Consider the following 23,420-nt stretch of genomic DNA (forward strand, 5'->3'; position numbering starts at 1 on the left):
TGTTAATGTGAAGGACCCCCAAAATTGTATGTAATTGGCCGCCGACCGCAATCTGAAAATGTTATTCCAAGAACCCTCCGGGAGAAAAGACACAAGTTAAAAACGTTTGCTGTGAAATAATATATATTCAAAGATTTGTACACGTTTAAAAAAAAAAAAAAATCCTACAAGCTCTTGCACGGCGCTCTGAGCTTGTAGAAGTGGTTCAAGCACAGGTCTTATGTGTTAAACAAATGTATCTCCATGTCATGTATGTTGCAGATGTTTGGCTTCCACAAGCCAAAGATGTACCGCAGCGCAGAAGGCTGCTGCATCTGCAAGGCCAAGTCTTCCAGCTCCCGCTTTACTGACAGCAACCGCTATGAGAGGGACTTCAGCAGCTGCTTTGGGTGAGACATTGACTGGACCTTGCACTCAAATAATGAAAACTAGTGGAACACAACTAACTAACACTAGCAAATTATTAGCCTGGGCACCATTCCATTTCAGGTTCATGAACCGGTCGAGAGCGGATGATATCGCTACGTCATGTTGTAGTATTGTTTTGTAGTCAGCTCCCGACTGGATCATACGGCACTTTTGGAACAGAGACCAGGCTTTCCTCCGAGGTGGAAAGCCTGGTGAGGCGACGTTAGCAAATTATAGGTGAAGTTTCCTTAATCCTTTCCTTATCCAATATTATTTCTTTAAAAATAGTGAAAATAGCAGAGTTGCAGATCTGTTAAATTAAAACTAAAATGGAATTGAAAGCAAAAAGTCAAAAGGAAATAAAAACAAATGAAAAATGCTAAATAGTGTTGGGTGTGCTTGCACATACTGTATGCACACATGGCATCAACGCATGGTGTTGTGTGCTGGCACACTACACACTCTGTCTTTCTTTTATCTGTATTGTGTTTTTGTATGGACATAGTGTTGGGTGCTTGCACACATGGCATCAACACATGGTGTTGTGTGCTGGCACTCTACACACTCTTTCTTTTCTCTGTATGGTACTGTGTTTTTGTATGGACATAGTGTTGGGTGCTTGCACATATGCACACATGGCATCAACGCATGGTCTTCCTTTTATCATTCATTTTTTAAGAGCCTGCCCAGGGACTACAGATTAAATTTAGCTTCAGCTAACTCTGGCCCATTTACATTGAGGTGAAAACTGACATGTTGACATGAGCTTTGTCCCTGTCAAATAAATAAATAAACTATAATGTCCTTGAGCTCTGTCATGCTCTCCAGCCTGATATGGGAGCAGTAATGTTTTCTTTTTATTAGGCTCAGTTTTAATTTATTTATTTAGGTTCCTTTCCCATTGGCTGTTGGAGCAATTATGGAACAAACATCAGTCGTGTCCAGTTAATCAGTCATCACTCTGACTCGGCTCTAAATCTTTTTTATTCTCGCATAACTCTTCACTTCACAGACTATAAAAAGTAGGTGTCAGTCTCCTCCTTACTCTAGTTTACCCCCTGAAACTGGCTTCAGCTTGGTTGCCAAGATTCATTGCTATGTCGGTAGCACTGAATCTGTGTGAAATACACTGGGATGAAGCTAATGCTATTAATAAACACACACACACACACACACACACACACACACACACACACACACACACACACACACACACACACACACACACACAGTTCATCAGTCAAACACAATGCATGGGGCTGGACAATTAACTGAAAATATATCAACACCTATATTGAGAATTGATTTGACTCAATCTTGCTCATGTAGGGTAATCAAATTATCAAGATAGGAATCTTTATTTTAACCTTATGAAGGAATCGACACGAAAGAAATTGAATAGATTTTAATAATCTACTAAATCAATTAGTCTGATTAACCACTTGACCCTGTATTATACGTTACGTTGGAAAAAGAGGAAAATAGCCGATCTACAAGATCAAAACTCGATGCATTCTGAGCTATTTTTGCTATTCTTATTTTTCATAATGGTTAATTAATCATAAATAATCGAGGCAAAATTACCCTTGCTGGTCTGTGAGAAGTTAACCTTTGCTGACTATTCTCCTGTTAGGAAAATGTTTGTGACATGTTATGGTCACTTTTGTGCCATCACAAAATTTCACAGGATTAATCCTTTCTATTGCTCGTCCCTCCGCTGTCGGTGTAGGCTGGCTGAGGTGCGATGTGGGGAGATCTGTAACGCCTGTGTGCTCCTGGTCAAGAGATGGAAAAAACTTCCTGCGGGATCCAAGAAGAACTGGAATCATGTAAGGAAGCCTTTCACTTTGTGTGTGTGTGTGTGTGTGTGTGTGTGTGTGTGTGTGTGTGTGTGTGTGTGTGTGTGTGTGTGTGTGTGTGTGTGTGTGTGTGTGTGTGTGTGTGTGTGTGTGTGTGTGTGTGTGTGTGTGTGTGTGTGTGTGTGTGTGTGTGTGTGCGCACGCGTGCCACCAGTATTGTAATTGTTTAGCAGATTTGAAGTCCAATACCAGCTCTGACAGTGTGATAAATATACTCCAGAACCGATTCCCATTCCTCAATGTTTGTTGGATCCGGTTCCAGATCCCAACCTTGTTTTCCTGCATTGTTCTCCAAGGTGGTGGATGCAAAGGGCCGTTCAAGCCTGAAGACAAAGATCAAGAAGAAGAAGAGCCGGGTGCAGAAAGGACTGACGAGGAGCAGTAAGTTAACATCTGAATATTATCCACAAAAACTTAGATCGCGATTCTCATTTCTTTCATAAATATTTATTGTCTTTAGTCTGTAGTTGAACATTACTGCTTGTGGCACCTGGCTGGAACAAACTACTGTGGCTTTAAACAGACAACATGAAAATGAATTGGACAAACAATTATAGTGCTGCGTGATTCTTGCTCAAATTTAGAAATGAGATCTCATAGGTGCCTGAATCTACATCGCAGACATTTTCCGCAAAAATTGTGCAGCACTAGCGGGCACACAGTACACCGATAACACTGTTGGTGAACATAAGATCGTGAGAAGGATGAGTTCTGCGGGCTTGTTCATCTTTTCGTTGTATTCTTTTTACCGTGCACCTAAAGCCGCATCAGTAGGACACTAGTCTCGCAATTTTCAAATGCTTCCGTCATACAGTCTGGAGCAACGGAAGCTCTATCATTGAGTAAGCAATAAAGCGGAAGTGAAGCCTCCTCCCACTTCCGTTTCGTCTTTACAGTCACCCAAATGTATCCTAATATAATAAATATTTTAGAAACATTTTACATATGCAGGTGTGTGTACATTTTATTATTGGACAGACATTAGCATCATATGCAGGTCTGTACATAATGTGCTGCCATGAGGCTGGGTTAAAAAAATATGCACCAGTTTGGTTGTGAGCCAGTCGGAAAACAATGCTAGTGTGGGCTTGACTAGTTGCCTCCTGGTGGTTGTTTGGTCAGTGATGGCGATCGACACGGTGGTCAGTAATTGTTATTGTGGCCATGTCACTTCCACAGACTCGTACGCCCACAGCACCACCTCAAGTGCCTCCCCTGCACAGTCACTCACCTACAGCTACCAGTCCGATGAGGGGTCGGACAGCGAGCTCCCGCCCGGCATGGACCACTCCCCGGCCTTCTCCTTCCTGGACCTCACCTACTGGAAGAGGTATGTAACCGGGCTCAGACCAATGGTCAAGCACCAGGAGACTGCAATCAAACACTGCGTAGTAAGAAGAAGTGTTTCACATGGCAAGCAGGCCCACTAGCACTCCCAATTTCCATTCTGTACGAGGAGATGTATTGCTCACTTTAAATGTTCACAATTTGGGGACGCATTTGAACAAATTGTGTGTTAATTTTGTTAGTAATATGAAATCTTTACTGAATTGAATTGATACATCATTATGCGTGTTCTACTCGTATATTCTAAAGATCAGATATTGCACTACAGTACGTCTGTTTTTATTGATGTGTCCATGAGAGCTGCTGTAACTCTTTAATTTTCTTCCCGGTACCTAACGACCTTTCTACTTGCAAACAGGCCCCAAATTATTCATTTTAATTCATAATTGAATACATTTTCCAAACTTTGCATGGTGTTTGCCACATGCATACACACCACGTGTCCTGCTTTGCTGTTTTCCAGACAGAAGGTTTGCTGTGGGATCATCTACAAGGGACGCTACGGAGAGGTCATCATTGACCCCCACCTGTACAAACCCTGCTGTCAGAGGAAGCAACAGCAAGGACAGGAGGAGAAGAAGGGGGATGACCGGCAGGCCAATGGAGGGACCCCGACAAGCCCTCCACTGCTGAGTGGCTCCGAGTCCCCCGAGGTAATTCCAGAAGACTTTCAGCAGCAGGAGAAAGCAGGAGATATGGAAGCACAAGAAGAGAAGCCTAGCCGAGAGGAATGGTGTTGACTCTACGGGGTTTTGTATTGTCTTCCATGTGTGGACGGACATACTGACAATTCACTATAAAACATGGCACTTTAACGGACAGCTATTTAATGGCACAACACACCCCAGCCTCACCTCGGATTACCCTCTCCTCAACAACACGCTGCTGGAAGTCCTTTTTCTCTGTCATCATGTTGGGGTATACTACCCCCCCATCCCATCCCTTTGAAGAGATGAGTGTTACTTTGTATTGTTATTTATCTGCGTTACTTGTCATCCGGGCTACAGTGCAGTGAGCGCTATCCTCGGCCTTGTTCTTGTCACTGTGCTCCGAGATTCTATACATTTTGTAGATACTTTGTCTAAAATGCTGGATCGAGGAAAAGCTGCATGTAAACTAGGAGACCTCTCATAATGAATGACCCTTTACAGCTGGGATAGAGCCATAACGTAGAGCTGCACAATGAAAACGGCCTTCCTTTTTTTTCCTTCTTCTAATCTTTCACCGTACTATGTTGTATGGTATGAGGTAGTTAATTTCTACATTTTTGTTTTTGTTTGACAATCCATGGCTACTGTAATTTTTTTGGGAGTGGTCAGGTGGTTGCGTCTCACACAGATACTGTGATTATTTTAAAGGCGCAATGGCCACCGACTTAGTTCGATGTAAAAGTTTCCGCAAGGTCTTTTGCGATCATGACCCCGTTTTGAAAGAAAAATTATGAGACGAGATAGATAAAACACTTTGAATCACTAAAAAAAGAATAAATATACCACAGTGCACATAGGAAGCACAAACAACGATTCAGGGATATTGCTGACTTTAAGCACTGGTCTAGACTCTAGAATGATGTAGCTGTTGACTCGCATAGACCATTATATAAGCTAAAACGAATGAATCCTCAGAAGGTGTATGTAGCAATGGGCATACCGTAGTGGAGACACCTCTTGTATTGTTTTTTCCTCCACTCTTCTTAAAGGCTTTTTAGTTCTATTGGAAAAGGCTTGGTAGCTATTTATACTCAAATGATGTCATGAGAAGCCTTACCTTTCCTCCTACAACCAAAAAGCCTGCACAGGTCTGTCCTTTCATAGATGATAATTGTAACATGCTTTAGTTCTTTTTCTTCTGACTGAGGCCTTCAAAAGGAATGTCAACTCCGGTTCTGTGTCTGTTTGCAGAACTCGCTCATAAGTTTAACAACTAAACGATGGAGGTATTTTTGCATGGGAATTGCATGTTTTTTTGACAAAATGCTATTTTATGTCTATGGAAGTGATGTACCGCCTGGAAATATATTTTTGTATATAAATAATTAAAGTACAAAAACTAAGTTAGGTCATGTGTTAAAGTCACAGGATGGATGTACCATTTGTACCATGACATGACCTTATTGGTTCTAGCATTCTAGAACGTGCAAAATGTCTGGTTCCCGTACGTACATAATTAATATTTATTTTTTGAGCAGTTTTGATGTTTCAGTGTATGTCTCTCACTGCATTTCAAGGTTGTGTGTGCTAAAATACATTAGTCATCACTGAATGAATATTCAATGTACAATAACCAGAAAACTACTAAACAAGCTCTGTGCAATTTTATTTTATTCCTTTATTATTCCCCACCAGAAGGTGGCACTGCAGAGTTCTGTCAGAAAGTGACAAGCATTATAAGTTAAGTGTTGTCCAAAAGAGTATTACTAATTGTTGTTTATTATGATGTTGCCGTTTTGTTTCAAACGATTTCTGAACAAGGGGTCCAACATAGACGTAGATTGTGTTAATCTTGTCTCCATTTGCTTTGGTAGATTGCCCTTTATTTGTTGTAGATTTGCACTTTTATTTATCTCTACAAAAGATGTCGGTCTTAGTTGTCCAGTTTATGATGGTTCCATGAGCTGATTTTGTTTTTGTTTTGTCTTTTCCAGAGATACACTATTGTTTATTTCTAGGAACAAAGTTTGTATTTTTATACACTCCTGTAATTTGTAATTGTTCAATAAATGTAATTTGTCATGTATCAGTCTTTTGCTGTTTGGAGGTAGACCCATGATTTATCATGATCTGCATTTCTACCTTTTTAAGTCACGTTCTAATATATAAAATATAACATTAAGAAGCCTTCAAGCCAGTGTCTAAATCATCTTAAGACTAGAGATTGAATTAGGCATTTGAGATTTGATGCACACATTCATATAAATATGTAATCAAATGTAAGGGTAATGCTCTTTTGATTCAAGTGAGGGAAATATAAGGACTATATGCAGTATGCACTGCACTTTGGAAATATAGGCTAGTCTTATTTTTGAAAATAAATGTTGTATGGGGTCCCTAGCACTTTTTTAATTGTGGTCTGCCCTCGGTCAAATTCACGTTCATTTGGGGGTCCTTAACATGACATTAATTTGAGAACCACTGCCAGTCCAGACTAGTAGGTCTACTTCACTGCAGTGGTTCTCAAAGTGGGGTCCAGGGGTCCTTAAATGGGTTACAAGGGTCCCCAGCTAAATGTGTTAATACAGCACCATCATTTTAACTACTTTATCCGGCTATTCGAAATAGCTGATTATACAAGCTCACCATTTTTTTTTTTTTTTTTTTTACATTTTTGGATAATACCTTGAGGCTTGCATAATTTAGGACTTTATTTATGTATTTATTCATTTATATTTATACACAAATCATCTCTTCTGGGGGTCCCTCGTACAAAAAAATATATATATACAAATACATATAATAGGCTAACAATTTGGGGGGTCCTTAGTTGAGACATGAAAAAGTTTTAGAACTGAGAACCACTGCCAGGACTTGAGTGCCATTACTGACCCAAATGATGTGCATGCGCACCGTGACAGGTGCCCGGCGAACCCAGATGACGTCAGGGCAGAGCGTGTTTGTGGCTGTTTAGACGCTATATAAAGGTATGTTGGCAGCACCGGGCTGGCCTCGGTAGTATAAAAAAACATCACCATTTAATAGGTCGGCTTGGAAGGAAAGGGGTCAGTCAGTCGGGTCCTGTGAGCATTTTTCGCAGCAGCAACCCGTTTGAACGCAACGCAAAGACACGAGGTTAGTCAGCTGTTTTCCTTGGTGCTGTCTGTGGCGTTTATCACACAACATCATCATAACGAAACGTCCTGCTGCACATACAAAGTATTATTGAGTCACAGCTGTTCCCCCACGCGCATGTGCTTCGGTTATCTTGTGATATGTGCTGTTATTTTTTTGTTGTTGCGTGAGTGCACCGAGTAAGATGATGTTTAAGATATCGTGATCGACTTGTTTGGGACTCGGGGGGGGGCAAAGCTTTGATTGGTTACTCCGACTCATGGCAACTAAATGTTGCAAATCAAATCGACACAAGCCAATTATTAGAATAAAGTCAGATTTACGCACAAGACGAACCACGTAAATAAATGCGCACAGATGCATTAAAGCAGAACAATCTAGTCTGGCTGCGGGTGGTTAACTTGTCCCCCGACCAATTTGGCATCTTGCGTTTTGTTTGATCATGCTATTGTGAACTAGCGCTTTCTGTGCCTGTTTGTTTGGTTTCCGTGATTCATCAAGAGGAGCTCTGCTGTTCAGTGGCTTGATATAAATGCAGTGTCACGCGGTTGGCCACGGCCCAAGTTGGGTGAGTCCAGCAGCGCTATTGAAGCACTTGCTTGGTTTGGCGATGGAATCGGCAGCACCTTTCTCTGTTGCATTACATTTTGTCATGACATAGAATGCTGTGGCTCACTTGTTTTGACACAAATGATGATGTGAACGCGTCCCTTCCAGAAAGGATCTCAACATCATGGTGCAGCTGTCTCCTTCCCCTGTCCTGGATGTCTCACCCCCACCAGAGCTCTCCGAGGAGGGGAAGAAACTGCAGAGTAGCCCGAAGATGGGCTCCCCCGGTGGGCTAAGTGCTCTCCAGTTCACTCTGGATGCTTCAGCCACCACCACCACCTACCACGGCTATGATAGCTACATAGAGGACGGCCTAATCTGCCTCAAACACAAGGTCCGCAACTTGGAGAAAAAAAAGGTAGGATTTCTCACAGAGTGCAATGATGGGTTTGAAAGATGCATATTGTGTCAAAACCTTGTTGTTGGGGATTGCAGCATGTGCAAGTAATTGAGAGAAACATGCATTGATTTTCAGAATATAACCTGTTTAAACATTTGTGAGATGCCCGTTTCCTCTGAAGATTTGCCACTCAATAAGAATCAAGTGTATGCCGGGAACAGGGAACATGAGTCTACTCTTGTGTGTGTGTGTCTGTGTGTGTGTCCGTGTCCGTGTGCGTGTGCGTGTGTGTGTGTGCCTGAGTCAGGGATTTGGAGGAATGTATTACCGTATTTTCCCGAAAATAAGACGACCCCCATTTTTCAAGACTCATTTGTGGAAAAAGAAAATTGAATGTCAAATAGTCTAGTCCCCGATTTATAATTTGACGAATTAAAATAAAGTCTTATATTCAGGCCAATAGGATAATTGTGTGGTCGTGTAAGCTGAAAACGACAGGACCACTGATACAGAGTGCACACAGATGTCATGCCGGACGTCCTGGGCGGGCGATGGATTTTGTTTTCTGTCCACAGCTTAAACTGGAAGACTACACGAAGAGGCTGAACCAGGGCGAGGCTTTAAACAAGGATCAGATGGTATGTGTAGGCCTGTCACAGTTATCACAACATCGTTTGGGACCTATTTGACATGATCACAATTATTCTGCGTAATCGTCATTTACTTGGTAGTTATTCGTAGTTATTCATTTGTCATATCTGTCCTGTGCAATTGTCTGTCTTGGAGGCAAACAAACGTTCGTTTGTATTCATATGTTCCAAAGTGTAGTGCCCAAAAACGACTATTTGTGTGACAATTACTCATCACGTACAATTTCATAATGGTGACAGCCCTAATGCTGAGGAAGTTTACATACTGTATGTATTACTATATGTCGGTGGTTTTCAACCAGTGGTCGGGGCCCCGCCAGTGGTCCTTGAGGAGGTTTCAGGTGGTCCCCAGCTGAATTGGTAACCAAATTGACCCTTATAGATCTTCAACTCTTGAGAGCGTAAAATGAAACCAAATGGACCGGTTTCATTTTTACACTCAATAGTTACATTATTTTTAAACATCTGCATTACTTAAATTACAAGAAGTCTACACAATTAGAGAATGTCTCTCCTATGATGCCACATCAGTGCAGCATGGAATTGTGGACAAAATCCTTAGTCTTTAGGTCTGAGAGGCTACATCTCATCAAATGGTGGTCCGTGGCTCAAATACCGAAATAAATAAGGTGAATTGGATATGAAATGGGTTGAAAACCACTGCTGTACAATACATCATTGGTGACTTTCTTTGGTGCATCAGGTTTTCACCTTCTCCATGTGGCTCGCCTGTGTTTTTACCTTCTCCATGTGACTCGCCTGTGTTTTCACCTTCTCCATGTGGCTCGCCTGTGTTTTTACCTTCTCCATGTGACTCGCCTGTGTTTTCACCTTCTCCATGTGGCTCGCCTGTGTTTTTACCTTCTCCATGTGACTCGCCTGCGTTTTCACCTTCTCCATGTGGCTCGCCTGTGTTTTCACCTTCTCCATGTGACTCGCCTGTGTTTTCACCTTCTCCATGTGACTCGCCTGTGTTTTCACCTTCTCCATGTGGCTCCGCCTGTGTTTTCTCCCCAGGGTGCTGTGGAGAAGTACGACGAGGTGATCCATAACCTGGCGTTTGCGCAAGACCTGCACAAGTCCCTGACTGATTTGACGCAGAGCGTAAGGGCCCCATTTTGACTGAGGATTGATTTATTTTGCATTTTTGGACACAAACCCACATCACTACCCCTTGCTTAGATCAGTGATTCTCGACCTTTTCTGGATCAGGGCCGACTCGGGGAAAATCTCCAAAGCGTTGGCGCCCCCCACCCCTCGGACCGCTTAAGGCTGCCGTGTTAACCCATTTAGGACTGAGCCCGATTAAAAAAACAAACAAACACCTAAGTCCTGACCTAAGAAACTTTATGAGAAACTTCAAATATTTATTACAAAAAATATATCTCGCTATATAACGGTACTGTACATGGCAACAAGAACCCCAAAAGCGGTACCTGTCTTGAAAGGTAAAAACCTCAAAATGGGTTCCCGTAAGTGGTCAGATGGGTGGGCCGCATGCATTTTCGGAGCATGTTTATTTGAATGATAATCATTTCCTTAGATTGTGTTGCCCCTGTCATCCATGTCCTCTCTGGTTGAGACAGGGTGTGTGCAGCAGCAATGCTGGCAGGCTTGATGAGTTGCAAGTTCCCCACTGTGTCTTCCACTTGGTTGATTCCAAGTCATTTCACATCGTCGAGTGAAGGTCACAAGACAAGAGCTTTTAAATTCGTCATTGTATTGACAGCCCACCACATTTTGATTGATGTGCTGCCTTGCTGTATAGCACACTGTTGCCTAGCTATCTTTGTTTAGAGTTTACAAAGCCATGTTGCATTAATGATAGAAATCACGAATGGAAATTCTAATGGCTACCCATTCGTGCCAAACAATATTGCAACTGTCTTGCATCAAAGTACTTTTACATCAAATCTGCATTCATTAAAACTAATTTAGACTGCTTGATTCCTACATAGCCTCGCCATTAATACATATTGTTGTGTTCTGACCACTCTGCACACGTTGTTCTAATAGTCTGACAATAGTCTTAATTTAATAGTCCATAGTATTCCAATCCACACAATGTTTTCAGGCCGTCCAGCCTTCATTGGTGTGTGATATCTAGAAGTTGATGTGAAAATTCACATGGGTAGATAGATGCATAGATTGCAACTTTGAGAGGTACTGTGAGACTAGCTCAGTGGCCTTGTGGTTAGAGTGTCCGCCCTGAGACTGGGAGGTCGAGGTTCAATCCCCGGCCGGGTCATACCAAAGACTCTAAAAATGGGACCCAGTGCCTCCCTGCTTGACACTCCGCATCAAAGGATGGATTGGGGGTAAGTCCCTGCGACATACTAGCGTCATGTCCAGGGGGTGTACTTGTACATCAAGCTGTCTTATGCTCATGCTACAGAAACAGGTGATAGGCTCCTGCCCTATGGGCCTCATGGCTCGGCAAGGCTACTTACTGTGAGACGCAGTCATGTGAGGAATAAACATCACAAATGACAGAATGCTGCCATAGGCCAAGGAAATGCGTGCTCATGGTGTGCTGTAAGCTTTGGCAAAAGTATTATCTATCCTTTAAGTTAAACCCCCAGGCGTATCCCAGAGCGGAGTTCTTGCAGTGGTCCATCAACTGTCGTCCCCCTGTGTTGCAGCTGCTGAGGGACCAGAAGAAGGCCACGAAGAAGGAGCAAGTGGCCAAGATGGAGGTGGAGCGGAGGCGATTCTGCAGCGTGCTCCAGATCCAGAACCTCCTGCACTGCCTGCAGGAGGAGCACATCAGGCGGGACCTGCTGAGCGGAGAGAACCAGGCCCCTCACATCCCTGCCCCGCAGCTGCACAGCCTCACCCAGCTCGCCGCCCTGCTGGGCGGCAAGAGAGATGACAGCCTGAGGTAGGGCTGGCCGACAGGCTCTATGCACACACGCCTGTTTGGAAAGAACTTGGGCCCTTTCCCTACTTCTAGGTGTTACCGGCGATGATACTAATGAAGGCTCTGTTCCATTCTGGTCAAACAGTCAGGGGTGCTATTGTCTATGTTGGCTCACTGGAAACACCTCTGCTCCACTCAGGGTCTCAAAGTGTCCGTGAGTGGATGGCCTTGTGCGCGTGTGTAACTCTGAGAGTAATGGGGGTTGTTTAAATTGAAAATGCATTAAATGGAACAGAGCCTTAATTAGTATCATCAGTAACACCTTTGAAGGAGGTAAGGGGCCTGGAAGTAGGAAGAGTTATTTTGCATGCATAGAACCTATAGACCTATAGGCCATATAAATGGCATTAAATGGGGGTCAGTAGTCTCTGCATGTCAAACTGGGAATCCTTTTCAAATGGGGTCTTGCCCTGAAAATGAATTTTCAGGGCAAGTCCTCGACCTCGCGCGTGCAGACTCGGCCCCCAGCCTGGTACGCTAGTCAAAATATGGCCCTTGAGGAAAATTAATTGGGGAACCCTGCTATAGACTAACATAGCTGTGGGGTAAACCTGCACCTCTTCTAATTATGGCTGCTCCAACAGTAGTGGCAACATAAAAATAAAAAACGGAATGTCAAAATATCCACCACGGTGGCTGAGACCAGAGCCATAGAGTAATGGTTGAGACGAAGCAGTGAAAGGTCCTGAAAGATGCATAACGTCAGTCTTACCCAATACCCGATCTTTCTGTTTTATGAACACAAGGCTGCTGTACTTTATACCTCATACTTTAAATGCTTAGTATGCCTCTGGCTCTGTCACCCTCTTTTCTCTGTCTGCCAGGAGAGCAGCGTACATGCTGCCATGATATTCCGTCTCAGTTTTAATTCTGCAGTGTTTTGGTGACATCTGTTCTGTCTTGTTAGTTTGCAGGAGCAGATGGAGCAGTCTGCGTTGGCCTACTTGGACCTCCTGGAGGGAAAAGACAAGCCGGTGGCTGGCTCCACATGTGAGGATGAATGTTTTCTGTAGATTGTTTTCCCGATCAATTACTCACTCTTTAAAGTTTGACTTGGCATGGTGTGGTGTAGTTGACTTGCATTCGTGTTTGCAGTTAAACTCATGAAGCAAGAGCTCGATATGCTGTTGGATTGCAAGTACTTCCGTTGCCTTCCTCCTCATCCGCCAAGCAAGACCACAGAGAGCTCCTCCACCAGCCTCACTAGTAGGAATAAACGCTTATTTATTTAATAAATGTCTAGCAGAATAAATACTTATTGTTGTGCGGTACTACCATTGCCAGTGGAGTATATTAGTTTATAGGATCGCTTGCGTGCATTTAGTAACAGATTATATACATCTTGTTTATGAAAAGATGCCAGCTGTAGGTCAGAAACCTTTCCCTTAAAGCTACAATCTGGGACTTAATTTTGTATTCAATTTCGTATAACCGTATGCTAGAGCATTTTCAATAAAGTTTAATAAATCTGCAGTCTCTCCCTACTCTTCCATTCTAGAAATGATGACCCTAGTGGTTGACGAGTTTAGTACACAAGCCCAGTATCTCCCCTGGCCAAGCCAGGCTGAGCACTATTTGTTTGGGTTTGGTTTCCCAATGCAGGAGACTGGGTTCAGTACCGGGTGTTAGAATTGCAATTGCCTTTGTCCTTGGGGAGAGGACATGCAGTTTACGGATTGTAACTTTAAGGCGGGGAAATGCTAGCAGTAAAAATGTTTATTTTCTCATTTTTATGTTGTATATTGTATACTGTACATTGCTTGTTCTTATGCTTTTCAATTTCAGATTTCAAATTGCCAGATATATCCAAACCAAAAGACATTTCTAAAAAGGAGGTGAGAACAAGAATCCATTTCCATGTGTTGCTGTATTGTAGATTGCACTGATGTGCTCTATGGGTGATATGGCAGTTTCTTAACAGACTCTACCTGAGGGACACGGAAACCACTCCTCCTCAGAACTGGAAGGAGGAGTTTGAGGCCAAGGAGCGGGAACCACCCGACTCCTGGGAATTGGAGTTTGCAGACGGGTTAGCCTCTCCTCTATGCTATGGCCCCAAGCCATGGAGAGGAGCGGCCGCCTTCATCCCCAAAATGCCTGTCGCCATTAAGAAACACGATGCCAAACAGGTGAGTTGAAAAGCCTTGGGGGAGAAAAGAGAAAACGTATCAGTCCGTTTAGATGGGAAACCTTATATTTTTTTGCAAAAAGGGTGAAGTGTCCCTTTAACAAAAGTAAATTCACGTCGCAAATGCAATTTACATTTGCATAAACAACCAGCTGTGATAGGATAAAGAACGGAAGTGGTTGTACACATGTGTGACTAGTCTATCTGGAGTCACCTAGCCACCTAGCATGCACACTACAGCGTTTAAAATCACTGTTGCGCCGGCATCTAAACGCAGCCTGATTGTTTTGTGTCGGGCATATCGAATTGAATTTGACATACTTTATCAGATTGGTCTTTTACAATACTACACAGTCCAACTGCAAGATGATATGCATTTCTACTCTGCCAATTATGTGGTAGCAACTCCATGCATTTAGGCCTGCCGGGTCACCGCCCCCGGTGACCTGTGACCTTGACCTCACCATAGACGACCTCCCCGAGTATGGCAGCATGAACAAATGGATCCATCCTGCTATTATTATTTGTTGTAACTGCAGCTGACAACTTTGACTGTTGACAAAGACTTGATGAAAGTGGGGGACAGTGAAAGGCAGTCGGGTGAGAATATCTGGGTCACGAGGTCTTGGCCTTGAACTGTTTAAATAATTTATATCCTCACTTTCCTACAGAGAAGTACGAAGAAGGCTAAAGGAGAACATAATGCCAAAACTGTGAGTAGAGAACCATCGTCCTCCACATCAACGGGTGATGTTTGAACTTGCTGTTCAATATAATAATCCTCTGATTCCATTGCTGACAGACAATGCACATAGGCACCCCTGTGGAAGTGTTCAACTCTCCATCTGCCTTGCCCAAAGACCCCATCCAGAGGAAACAGCAACTTGAGGACCTCATGACAAGGATACGAACCGGCTCCTTCAGTTTTATGCAGGTAAGCCGTGAAAGCCAATGTAATGTTATTTTATTTGCTTGATATTGTTAGATAAGACTGGTACGGTTTTCAGGTTGAACGTACAGTACTGTATTATCTCATTCAGGAGTCTCTTCTGGATGGCGATGGGTCTCCTACAAACCATCCCAGACAGGGTCGACGGGCATCCGGATCGCCCTCTCCAAATGGTACCTCACTGCACACAAACTTTGATTTAGTCGATTTGTATTCCACTGCAATGCTTGTACAGGAATCCTCTTTTTATACAGCCTTTATTTGCCATGGGGAAGGGATTACAGTACCAAGAGACTGATCATACAAGCAAAGGACAAACAAAGCACTAGTGGGCCTAGGAGTCCAGTGTGTTAGGGTAGGCCATGTCAAATTTTACTTTTGGACAAAAGGTGTGTATTCCCTCTGCTCTTGACAAAGTAAAGGACAACTTGTGTTTATGTCCGCTTAAAGTGTCACTGTTGCGCAGCCACACACACACACACACACACACACACACACACACACACACACACACACACACACAAACACAGGCCAGGAAGGAGGGGTCATTGCAACCCCCCAAAGCCACCGCTCTCACTTCACATTATGCTGTGATTTTTATTTTTTATTAAAGGTTCATTCATTAGTCTGTAATGATAATAATTCAATGGAAAAATCTGTGCCATTTTGCCTCCCCCTGGCCAGCCGGGTCGCCTGATGGAGGGGAAAGGAACTGGTTGGAATAACGTGTTCCTTCCACACGCTGCGTCCAACCAGGGAAACTCCCCCGTCAGGTGTAAAGGAGCAACTTGGACACTCGGGCATGAAGGAAGCATGAGTTCAAGTCCGTTGCTCTCCCCTTGTCCCCCATATATGGGGATTAGGTTGGCGGAGGGTGTGTAGAGTCCAGGATCACATTAGATAATTGACACAGGGGTGAAAAATGGGTTACAAAATCGTGGGATAAAAATGTATTAAATGTAAATGTCTGCCATTTTAGCTCGAGAAGCATTCTTTTATAATTTGGCTATTCATTTGGCGCGTCACTTTCTTGTGAAAATATGTGCAGTTATTTGAATATGTGGATATCGATGGATGGGTGTATGGATAGATGGATCTATATTGTTTAAAAGCAAACATTTTTAACAAAACATGTTGAGCTGGGGGTTGCAGCCAAAGCACTGATATAGCAACATGTGTGGTTAACGCTTCTGGCGTATGTTGTGTAGACTGTAGAGTAACATGTTTGTGTTGTTTTTCTGTTTTCCACCACTGAACAGCTCGGAGGGAATCGATGAAGAGTCCACTAAGTCCAGTTGATATCCTTCCCACAGTAATGCATGTAAGATCTGCTTCTCTTTTGCATCCAGTTCATTCGGTCGGGAATTTAAAAGACCAGGATTACTGTCATGACCTATACTACTGGCATGCGCACTTCAAAGCAACCAAAGGTCTGGCACCCCCATATCTTGCAAGTCTGATCGAACCCTACAAACCCTCCCGCGCACTCAGATCAGCCAACGCAGGGAAATTGGAAGTACCTTCACTAAAAACGCCGGGACAACGCTCCACACGTCCCAAACTCTTCTCCCTTCTGGATCCAAAACTATGGAATGCACTTCCCATTACAATCAGAACTGCAGACTCGCTCCCAATCTTCCGCCGTAGTCTGAAAACCCACCTCTTCAGACTCCATCTTGGCCCGTAGCACTTGCTGTAGCACTTGCCCTAGCCCCGACAACCTTACAGGCTTATGTAACTTGGATTTTTATGTAAACATAGCACTATATAGTATACATGCATAGTTTAGTTATTCCACTGTTGGCTTCTTGGCTTACGTATGATTCATGATAATAATTTTTATGTATATGATGTATTGCCATGTTTTGTTCTTGCTCAATGTAAGTCGCTATGGATTAAGAGCGTCTGCTAAATGCCTACATTGTCATGGTTATTATATGCATTTCTCCGCCTGTTTTAGTCCACGCCACGGGCCGCCAGTCTCGTGGATCAAAATGCCAGCCTGACCAATGGAGAGCCGCCCCCGGTGACCTGTGACCTTGACCTCACCATAGACGACCTCCCCGATGTAATGACTATCACGCTGTCATCATGGCTGTCTCCAACATGACATTTTAGTTGATCAATTGCATTTGGATAAATACAATTTGGTATTGACCATTTTCATGTAACCAAAATGACATGAAAAAATCTTAATTATATGTTTTGGGGGGCGGAAATCGCTAGGTACCTGACTATTACGATTCAGAGGGCTACGATTGTGATTACCGATGCATTATTGCCCCCTTATACTTGTTTGAGGCGATGGCTTATCACCGCGGTGTAGTTTTCTAAAATTGGAAAACTACAACAATGTCACTCACTGCTGTGAATCGCTGCTCATAACCACTCACCCTGACTCATCTCTGTTTTTACTGACCGACACTGATTGGTCGAAGTTGGGTGGGCAATCAAACATTTATTTTTATTTTTTATGATCAGTACTTTATATCAAACTTTTTTTTTTTAAATAGATTAATTCACAAATCATCGATCATTTTATTAAGAATAATTTTTATTTTCCACCCCATATATATATTACACACTGTGTGTGTGTGTGTGTGGAAACTATTATGCCGAATAATTGCGATTATGTAATGGTTTTTAGAGGTCTGTCTGCTCGTTAATGCATCAGTTTCATGTGGAGTAATGCATGGTAATTGTATCCCTCTAGGGGGCGCTGCAGTTGCCTGATGCTGAGCCTGCGTTTTCCACGCCTCCTCTGTACCGCAGGGAGTCCACCATCTCTGTCGGCCTGGAGGAGAAGAGCCGACCTCGGGTAAAAAAAAAACCCTTATCTCCATATATTGATCCATTATACTTGATCATAGACTATAGTACAGCTTCACACATAAGCATCAAATGGCGAATCTGCAAGCTTGAGACACTTGACTTATAACTCACTTAAAATGTTTGCAAATCACAAAGTGCTTCAGGGTTGAATAACTATGGCATAAAAATGGCACAGGCAAAACAAAACATTCTCTCCGTGTGAACAATCTCTGCCTCCCACATGTAGCTTTGTTTACATCCTGGACATATCATAGTGGCTCTTCTGAAAAGGTCAAAACACTGAAAACAATGGCACTGGTGATTGCATTAGATCATTACTTGGCATCCAAACAAAGTATCAGTTTTGGACATTCAACTGACAATATATGGATACCTTCTTTTTTTTTTTTACCCGCAGGCTAAAGTCTGCAGGGTAAAGTCAGGCGCCAGAGACCCAGCAGTTTAACTTACTAAACAGAGCGTTAGAAGTACAGTTAATGTATTCACCCTGTAGGCTTACAATCTTCCTCCCTGAAGCAGAATAGAGAGAAAGAGGCTATACATTTTTTTATAAAAGTACAAGAACATACACTGCCTAACGCAGTCATCCTGTCTGCCTGATGCAGAAGAAGAAAGACTCTAGTAAGCAATAAGCATAGTTTTATGACCCCAGCACAAACCACAGGTAACATTGCAGATGACATCAGCACAAACCACAGGCAGAGGCGTATTCTCAATTGGGCCACCCGGGCCGTGGGCCAGTCAATTTAGAGCTGGCCCGGTCGAGAAAAACAACATTGGCAGCCCTTCACCCCCTGTGCATGCACATTTTTAAATGGTCCCCCATTAGCGAATCGGAAAAACCATCTAAGGGGTCGGACCCCTGGGAGACATCAAATTTCTTGAGCTAATACGTTGGGGAACCAATGCTGTTTATAAAATGACTTCCCTGCTGTTAAAAACATCTCTTCTGTATCCCCAGACCCCTGTATCTGAATCTGGGAAACAGTCCCCCTGTAACGGAGTGGTCCCTTGTAGCACCCCTCCTCAGAGTCAGGGCTTCTCTACACCTCCCACAAGAAGAAGTCTGACCTCTACTCCCTTTCAGAACATTCATTCAGTAAGTGACACCAAAGCCTGTTTCATAGACTAGTCGCATATACTGGTGGTCTGGCATGACTATGTTTAAAAAAAAAAAAAGTGTAGTTGGAGTATTATGTTAACTGGTTTTCCTGATCACTGTTCTGTCGGCGTTAAGAAGGGGTGAACATTTGCATTTTGTCCAAATCAGTCTTTTCTCTGGAGTCTGTTTTCAATTAGAATTAAAAAATCAACACGCTTTAAAACGGGACAATAACCTTGACAAGAACTTTGACTGTTGGATTATCCATCACAAGCAAGGTTTTATACATTACTAAAAGTAACCAAATCCAATCATTTTCTTGGGGGTGGCCTTGCTTTGAAAAATGGCCAAGAGTGCAATAGATCAGAGCTATCTTAACTGTTGCGTAACATGATTAAATACAAAGTCTGCGGTTGTGAATCGTAATTGGTGCGATTAAAATAAAAGAAGAAAAAAGCCAGGCCACCGTTGGAAGCCACTACCTGCTTACTTAGCCATTCACTCTTTTCCCTGCCACTTGAGGTTTTCAAGGTCAATGCTCCTTTGCCCCCGAATGGAGATTTGAGCTACAAAGTGGACAGCGGCGTGTTCTGTGAGACCAGATACAGCACAGCCAGCACGCAAACGCCACCGGAGTTTGTGCTGCCGGAAGACCAACCAGAGACGGGTATGCTAATCACCCGACAAAGAATGATAACAACAGGCACTACTAGAAGACAAACGATAGAAAGAAACGAAATGCGTCATCTCCGCTTCACTTCCTGTATCTGTGTGACCTAGGTGGATGCCTCTTTAGGAGACCAGAAGTAGGCTGTGAGTCTACTGATTCCAATGAGAGAAGTGAACGTGAATACGGCTTCAGACTCATTCTTGTTAGCATCATGGTCATATATATGGGCCCAAATATTGGGCCCATTCTTCACAAGCCACACATTCTGAGCAGCACACACTCGCGAGATTTAGCAACAGTAATCATAGGGCATTTGTTCACTAGATCTGACGTTGGATGGCGCCCAATTAAACCCTGATTCATACTTCGTTCCGCACGTCGCAAATGACATAAGGGGACAAGAGGTGTTATTTCCAACGCAACGGAGGCTTTAGGAGACCATATTGTGTACTATGTCACACATGGGAGAGTGAAGCGTTGAATGGTGTATCTTTTTAACTAAGCATTTTTGTCTAACATGTTGAGAACACATTTTGTGCCGTGTCACCCCCCCTTGGCAGTGTACCAATCAGATTACACAGTGGGTAATGGTGTGCAGCTCTTCCTGTCTCCTGGCCAATCAGGTGCCGGTGCGGGCCGAGCTGGCCAGGCGTTCTACACCAGAGGCTCTGTGAGAGGTATGGCGCGTGGTGGCAAGGGACTGGCTCACTCCTTTCGCACTCCTGGTTGGTATCGAGGTATCCTCAAGGTTTTCCTCTGCTATTCCGAGTTTCTGTTCACCTCTCTCTAATAGAATAGTCACTTCCCTTCCTTTCCTTGGCTTCCTTGTTCCATTTCATTCACGTTCCACTAAAGGGGGTTCTCAACATCCCACCACGAGGTCCAAATGGACCCACACTGGTCTGTAACTCTTGAGTGTACAAATGTCCATTTGGTTTAATTTGTACACTCAAGAGTTAAACGAACACTGAGGATTTTACACTATTTAGTATTGGGGTTCCATATATTAAAACAAAACCTAGATAAATAATGCTGTAATTATCAAATGAGGGTCTTTGAAACCAATGACGTTGAGAATCACTGGTCTACAGTAGTTGGTCCTCCAGGCATGCACTCAGACGAGTATCTTAATTGTTTTTAGTCTTACCAGAGTGTGGTTCTTCCTTCCTCTCTCCCCAGGAGGAGCCTTCATCCACCAGGCACATCTCAGGGACTCTGGCCCTCTCCTGTATGGAGCTAGGGTAAGTCATGTGGTACCTACTGTATAACTGGTGTCTCACTGCTGACTTGTCAATGGAATTGGGATTGTGATGATGACGGGTGATGACAGGTGTTGTCAAATTGTAGGCTCTACAGAGCCGAACCGACTTTTATTCGGCTCTAAAATAGGAGTATGAATCGGCCCTATGTCATGATGGCTTAGTTTTTATTTTGGCGGTGAAAATTAGGTAGCCAAAGGACATTTTATGTCCACGAAATCAACACTGGGTAGTGACATTTGTGCGTGTGGTTGTTTTGCTCCCAGGACCCTGGCTACCAGCATGGTTATAGGCGAGGTGTTGGCAGTGGAGGACTCGGAGCGCGACATAACTCCAGTGGTACGTAACGCTATACATTTAAAACCGCTGTTACTTTTAGATGCTCGTGAAGTGCTGAAAGTTAAAGTTTAAATCTAGCAAATGTTTCAGTCCTGGGACCTCCGTCAGTTTAGCTTTTTCGGAAGAAAATGCAAGGTTTCCGCCCCACACAGATATGCGTTGATATGCTTAGAGAGTATATACAGTACCTTACGTAACGAGGAAACATCACACTGTCTTTATGCAAGCTTGAGGGTGTGTACTGTGTTGTATATTGTGTTCACCATTGACTGTGCTTATTTTTTGTGCGGCTTCTTTACCGTACTGTATCTGTGTCTATTTTATCCGAATACGAACTACTGTGCCGCCTTTGACTGAATGTCCCCTCGTGGAATCAACGAAGGTCTCGTCTCTTGTCTTGCTTCCTCAGCTGGCTGGAGCGACTCGTCCCAGGTGAGCAGCCCGGACCGCGAGGGCATGTACACCGTGGTGGACTCCGGCCACGGGGACTCCTCCTCGGTCTCGGCCCTGGAGGTGTCGGTCACGCCGCACCCCCACGCCACCCTGATGCCCATGCAGCTCTACCCCGTCTCCCAGCCCGTGCAGGCGGCCATGCGGGTGGCCTTCACGGCCTCTCGCACCGCCAACTACGCCCCGGGCAACCTGGACCAGCCCATCGTGTTCGACCAGCTGCACAGCAACCTGGGCGACATGTACGACCCGCACGTGGGGCGCTTCACCTGCCCCGCCCATGGCACGTACGTCTTCCACTTCCACATCCTCAAGCTGGCCGTCAACGTGCCGCTCTACGTCAACCTGATGCGCAACGACGAGGTGATGGTGTCCGCCTACGCCAACGACGGCGCGCCCGACCACGAGACGGCCAGCAACCACGCCATCCTGCCGCTCTACCAGGGCGACCAGGTGTGGCTGCGGCTACACCGCGGCGCCATCTACGGGAGCACCTGGAAGTACAGCACCTTCTCCGGCTTCATGCTTTACCAGGACTGAAGTACAGCACCTTCTCCGGCTTCATGCTTTACCAGGACTGAAGTACAGCACCTTCTCCGGCTTCATGCTTTACCAGGACTGAAGCCCGCCGGGCCGGGCGCGTCCCATTTCCTGCCGGTGTGTGTGTGTGTGTGTGTGTGTGTTGGGACTCTGTTGCTTTTGCACTAAGCGGTGATAAACTGATATTTCTGCATCATGCGGTTCAGGCTGCATGCCAGTGCCCTACGTCACCACCATCGCAGTTCAAACTCCATTTCATTAACATAATATGGGATACGTACGTTCGTGTCAATGGCCAAAACTGGTGTATGGAAGTGTTGGAGCCGTTCTCTAAATTTGAAACGGCGACCGTTAATTGATTATGATTAGTTAACCTTGACACAAAGTATGCATTTCCCCATGAATGTTGGTGCACAGTGGTGGTAGTCTGGAGACTCTTGTAACTCTGAATCATGCGTTTGGAGCATAATGTACAACTTGGCCCATTGTCTCTCGCTGTAAAATGCCTACTGTAGCGTAACACTTTGCGTTAAAAGCTATAGGTCACAAATCCAGACCTCTGATGCAATGTTATGTTGTGCCTTTGTTTTTTTATTTTTTATTTTTTTTATTTCTGAATGGCTTTATTTCTTTTCTAAGACGTGACTGGGTTTGTTCTTGAATGGCTTAACGAATGACTGGCTTATTTATGGGATGAATCGTGTAAGCAACTTTACAATTGGCATTTAACTTGACAATGAACACTGTGTCAAACGAATGCGTTCAGTGTTGCCTTTGTGTGAACCCAAGAGGTCTTGGCAGGAAGAGAGGACGGGGTGATGGGTAAGGTGTTGAACACTTGAATCGTTGCACTAACTTGACTACTGTGGAGGACATGGTCCCTTTGATGTGCCTCAATAAAATATAATGAGCAGTTCATCTTGTTCAGTTTTTTTTTCTCAGCAGTTCAAAGCTATGTTTCTATGTCAGTCGTTCTTCGATTTTTCAAAAATGGCAGACCTACAAGCTCGTAGCACAGATGTGCTATTTTTCAATAGCTAAATCATAACATAATGCTAACACCAAAAGGGGTTCCCGTCCAAAATGGGGTGGTGGTGGTGGTCTTTAATTGAAATTGTAAAATTATTTAGTTATTTTATTCATGAAACGTGCCTTCCACGTAGGCTATTTTACACCACCAGGCTATCGTGAGGCATTTCTGACCAATTTACCGCCACGGTTATTAAAAAATAC

General features: G+C 43.9%; 2 protein-coding genes across 2 annotated transcripts; both read left to right on the forward strand.

Annotated features, from left to right (window-relative positions):
* Positions 1–261: 261 nt before the first annotated feature.
* LOC310879759 (SIN3-HDAC complex-associated factor-like) lies at positions 262–4,354 on the forward strand (the record flags this gene model as incomplete). The annotated part of the gene is made up of 5 exons (XM_083794589.1): positions 262–389; positions 2,138–2,237; positions 2,564–2,648; positions 3,447–3,597; positions 4,078–4,354. The coding sequence occupies 5 exons, from the start codon at positions 262–264 to the stop codon at positions 4,352–4,354; spliced, it is 741 nt and encodes a 246-aa protein (XP_083650715.1).
* Positions 4,355–8,132: 3,778 nt separating this feature from the next.
* On the forward strand, positions 8,133–22,258 carry caprin2 (caprin family member 2; the record flags this gene model as incomplete). The annotated part of the gene is made up of 19 exons (XM_083794590.1): positions 8,133–8,366; positions 8,924–8,986; positions 10,016–10,102; positions 11,641–11,879; positions 12,826–12,908; positions 13,014–13,124; positions 13,417–13,459; positions 13,840–14,047; positions 14,849–14,980; positions 15,087–15,168; positions 16,255–16,316; positions 16,956–17,063; positions 17,709–17,813; positions 18,789–18,926; positions 19,452–19,596; positions 20,160–20,336; positions 20,779–20,840; positions 21,125–21,194; positions 21,607–22,258. 19 exons carry the CDS (start codon positions 8,133–8,135, stop codon positions 22,185–22,187), a joined length of 2,730 nt encoding a protein of 909 aa, XP_083650716.1. The 3' UTR covers positions 22,188–22,258.
* Positions 22,259–23,420: the final 1,162 nt, after the last annotated feature.

This window comes from Protomyctophum parallelum (genome assembly GCF_964188405.1).
Source record: "Protomyctophum parallelum genome assembly, chromosome: 22".
In the NCBI taxonomy this organism is placed as follows: Eukaryota; Metazoa; Chordata; class Actinopteri; order Myctophiformes; family Myctophidae; genus Protomyctophum; species Protomyctophum parallelum.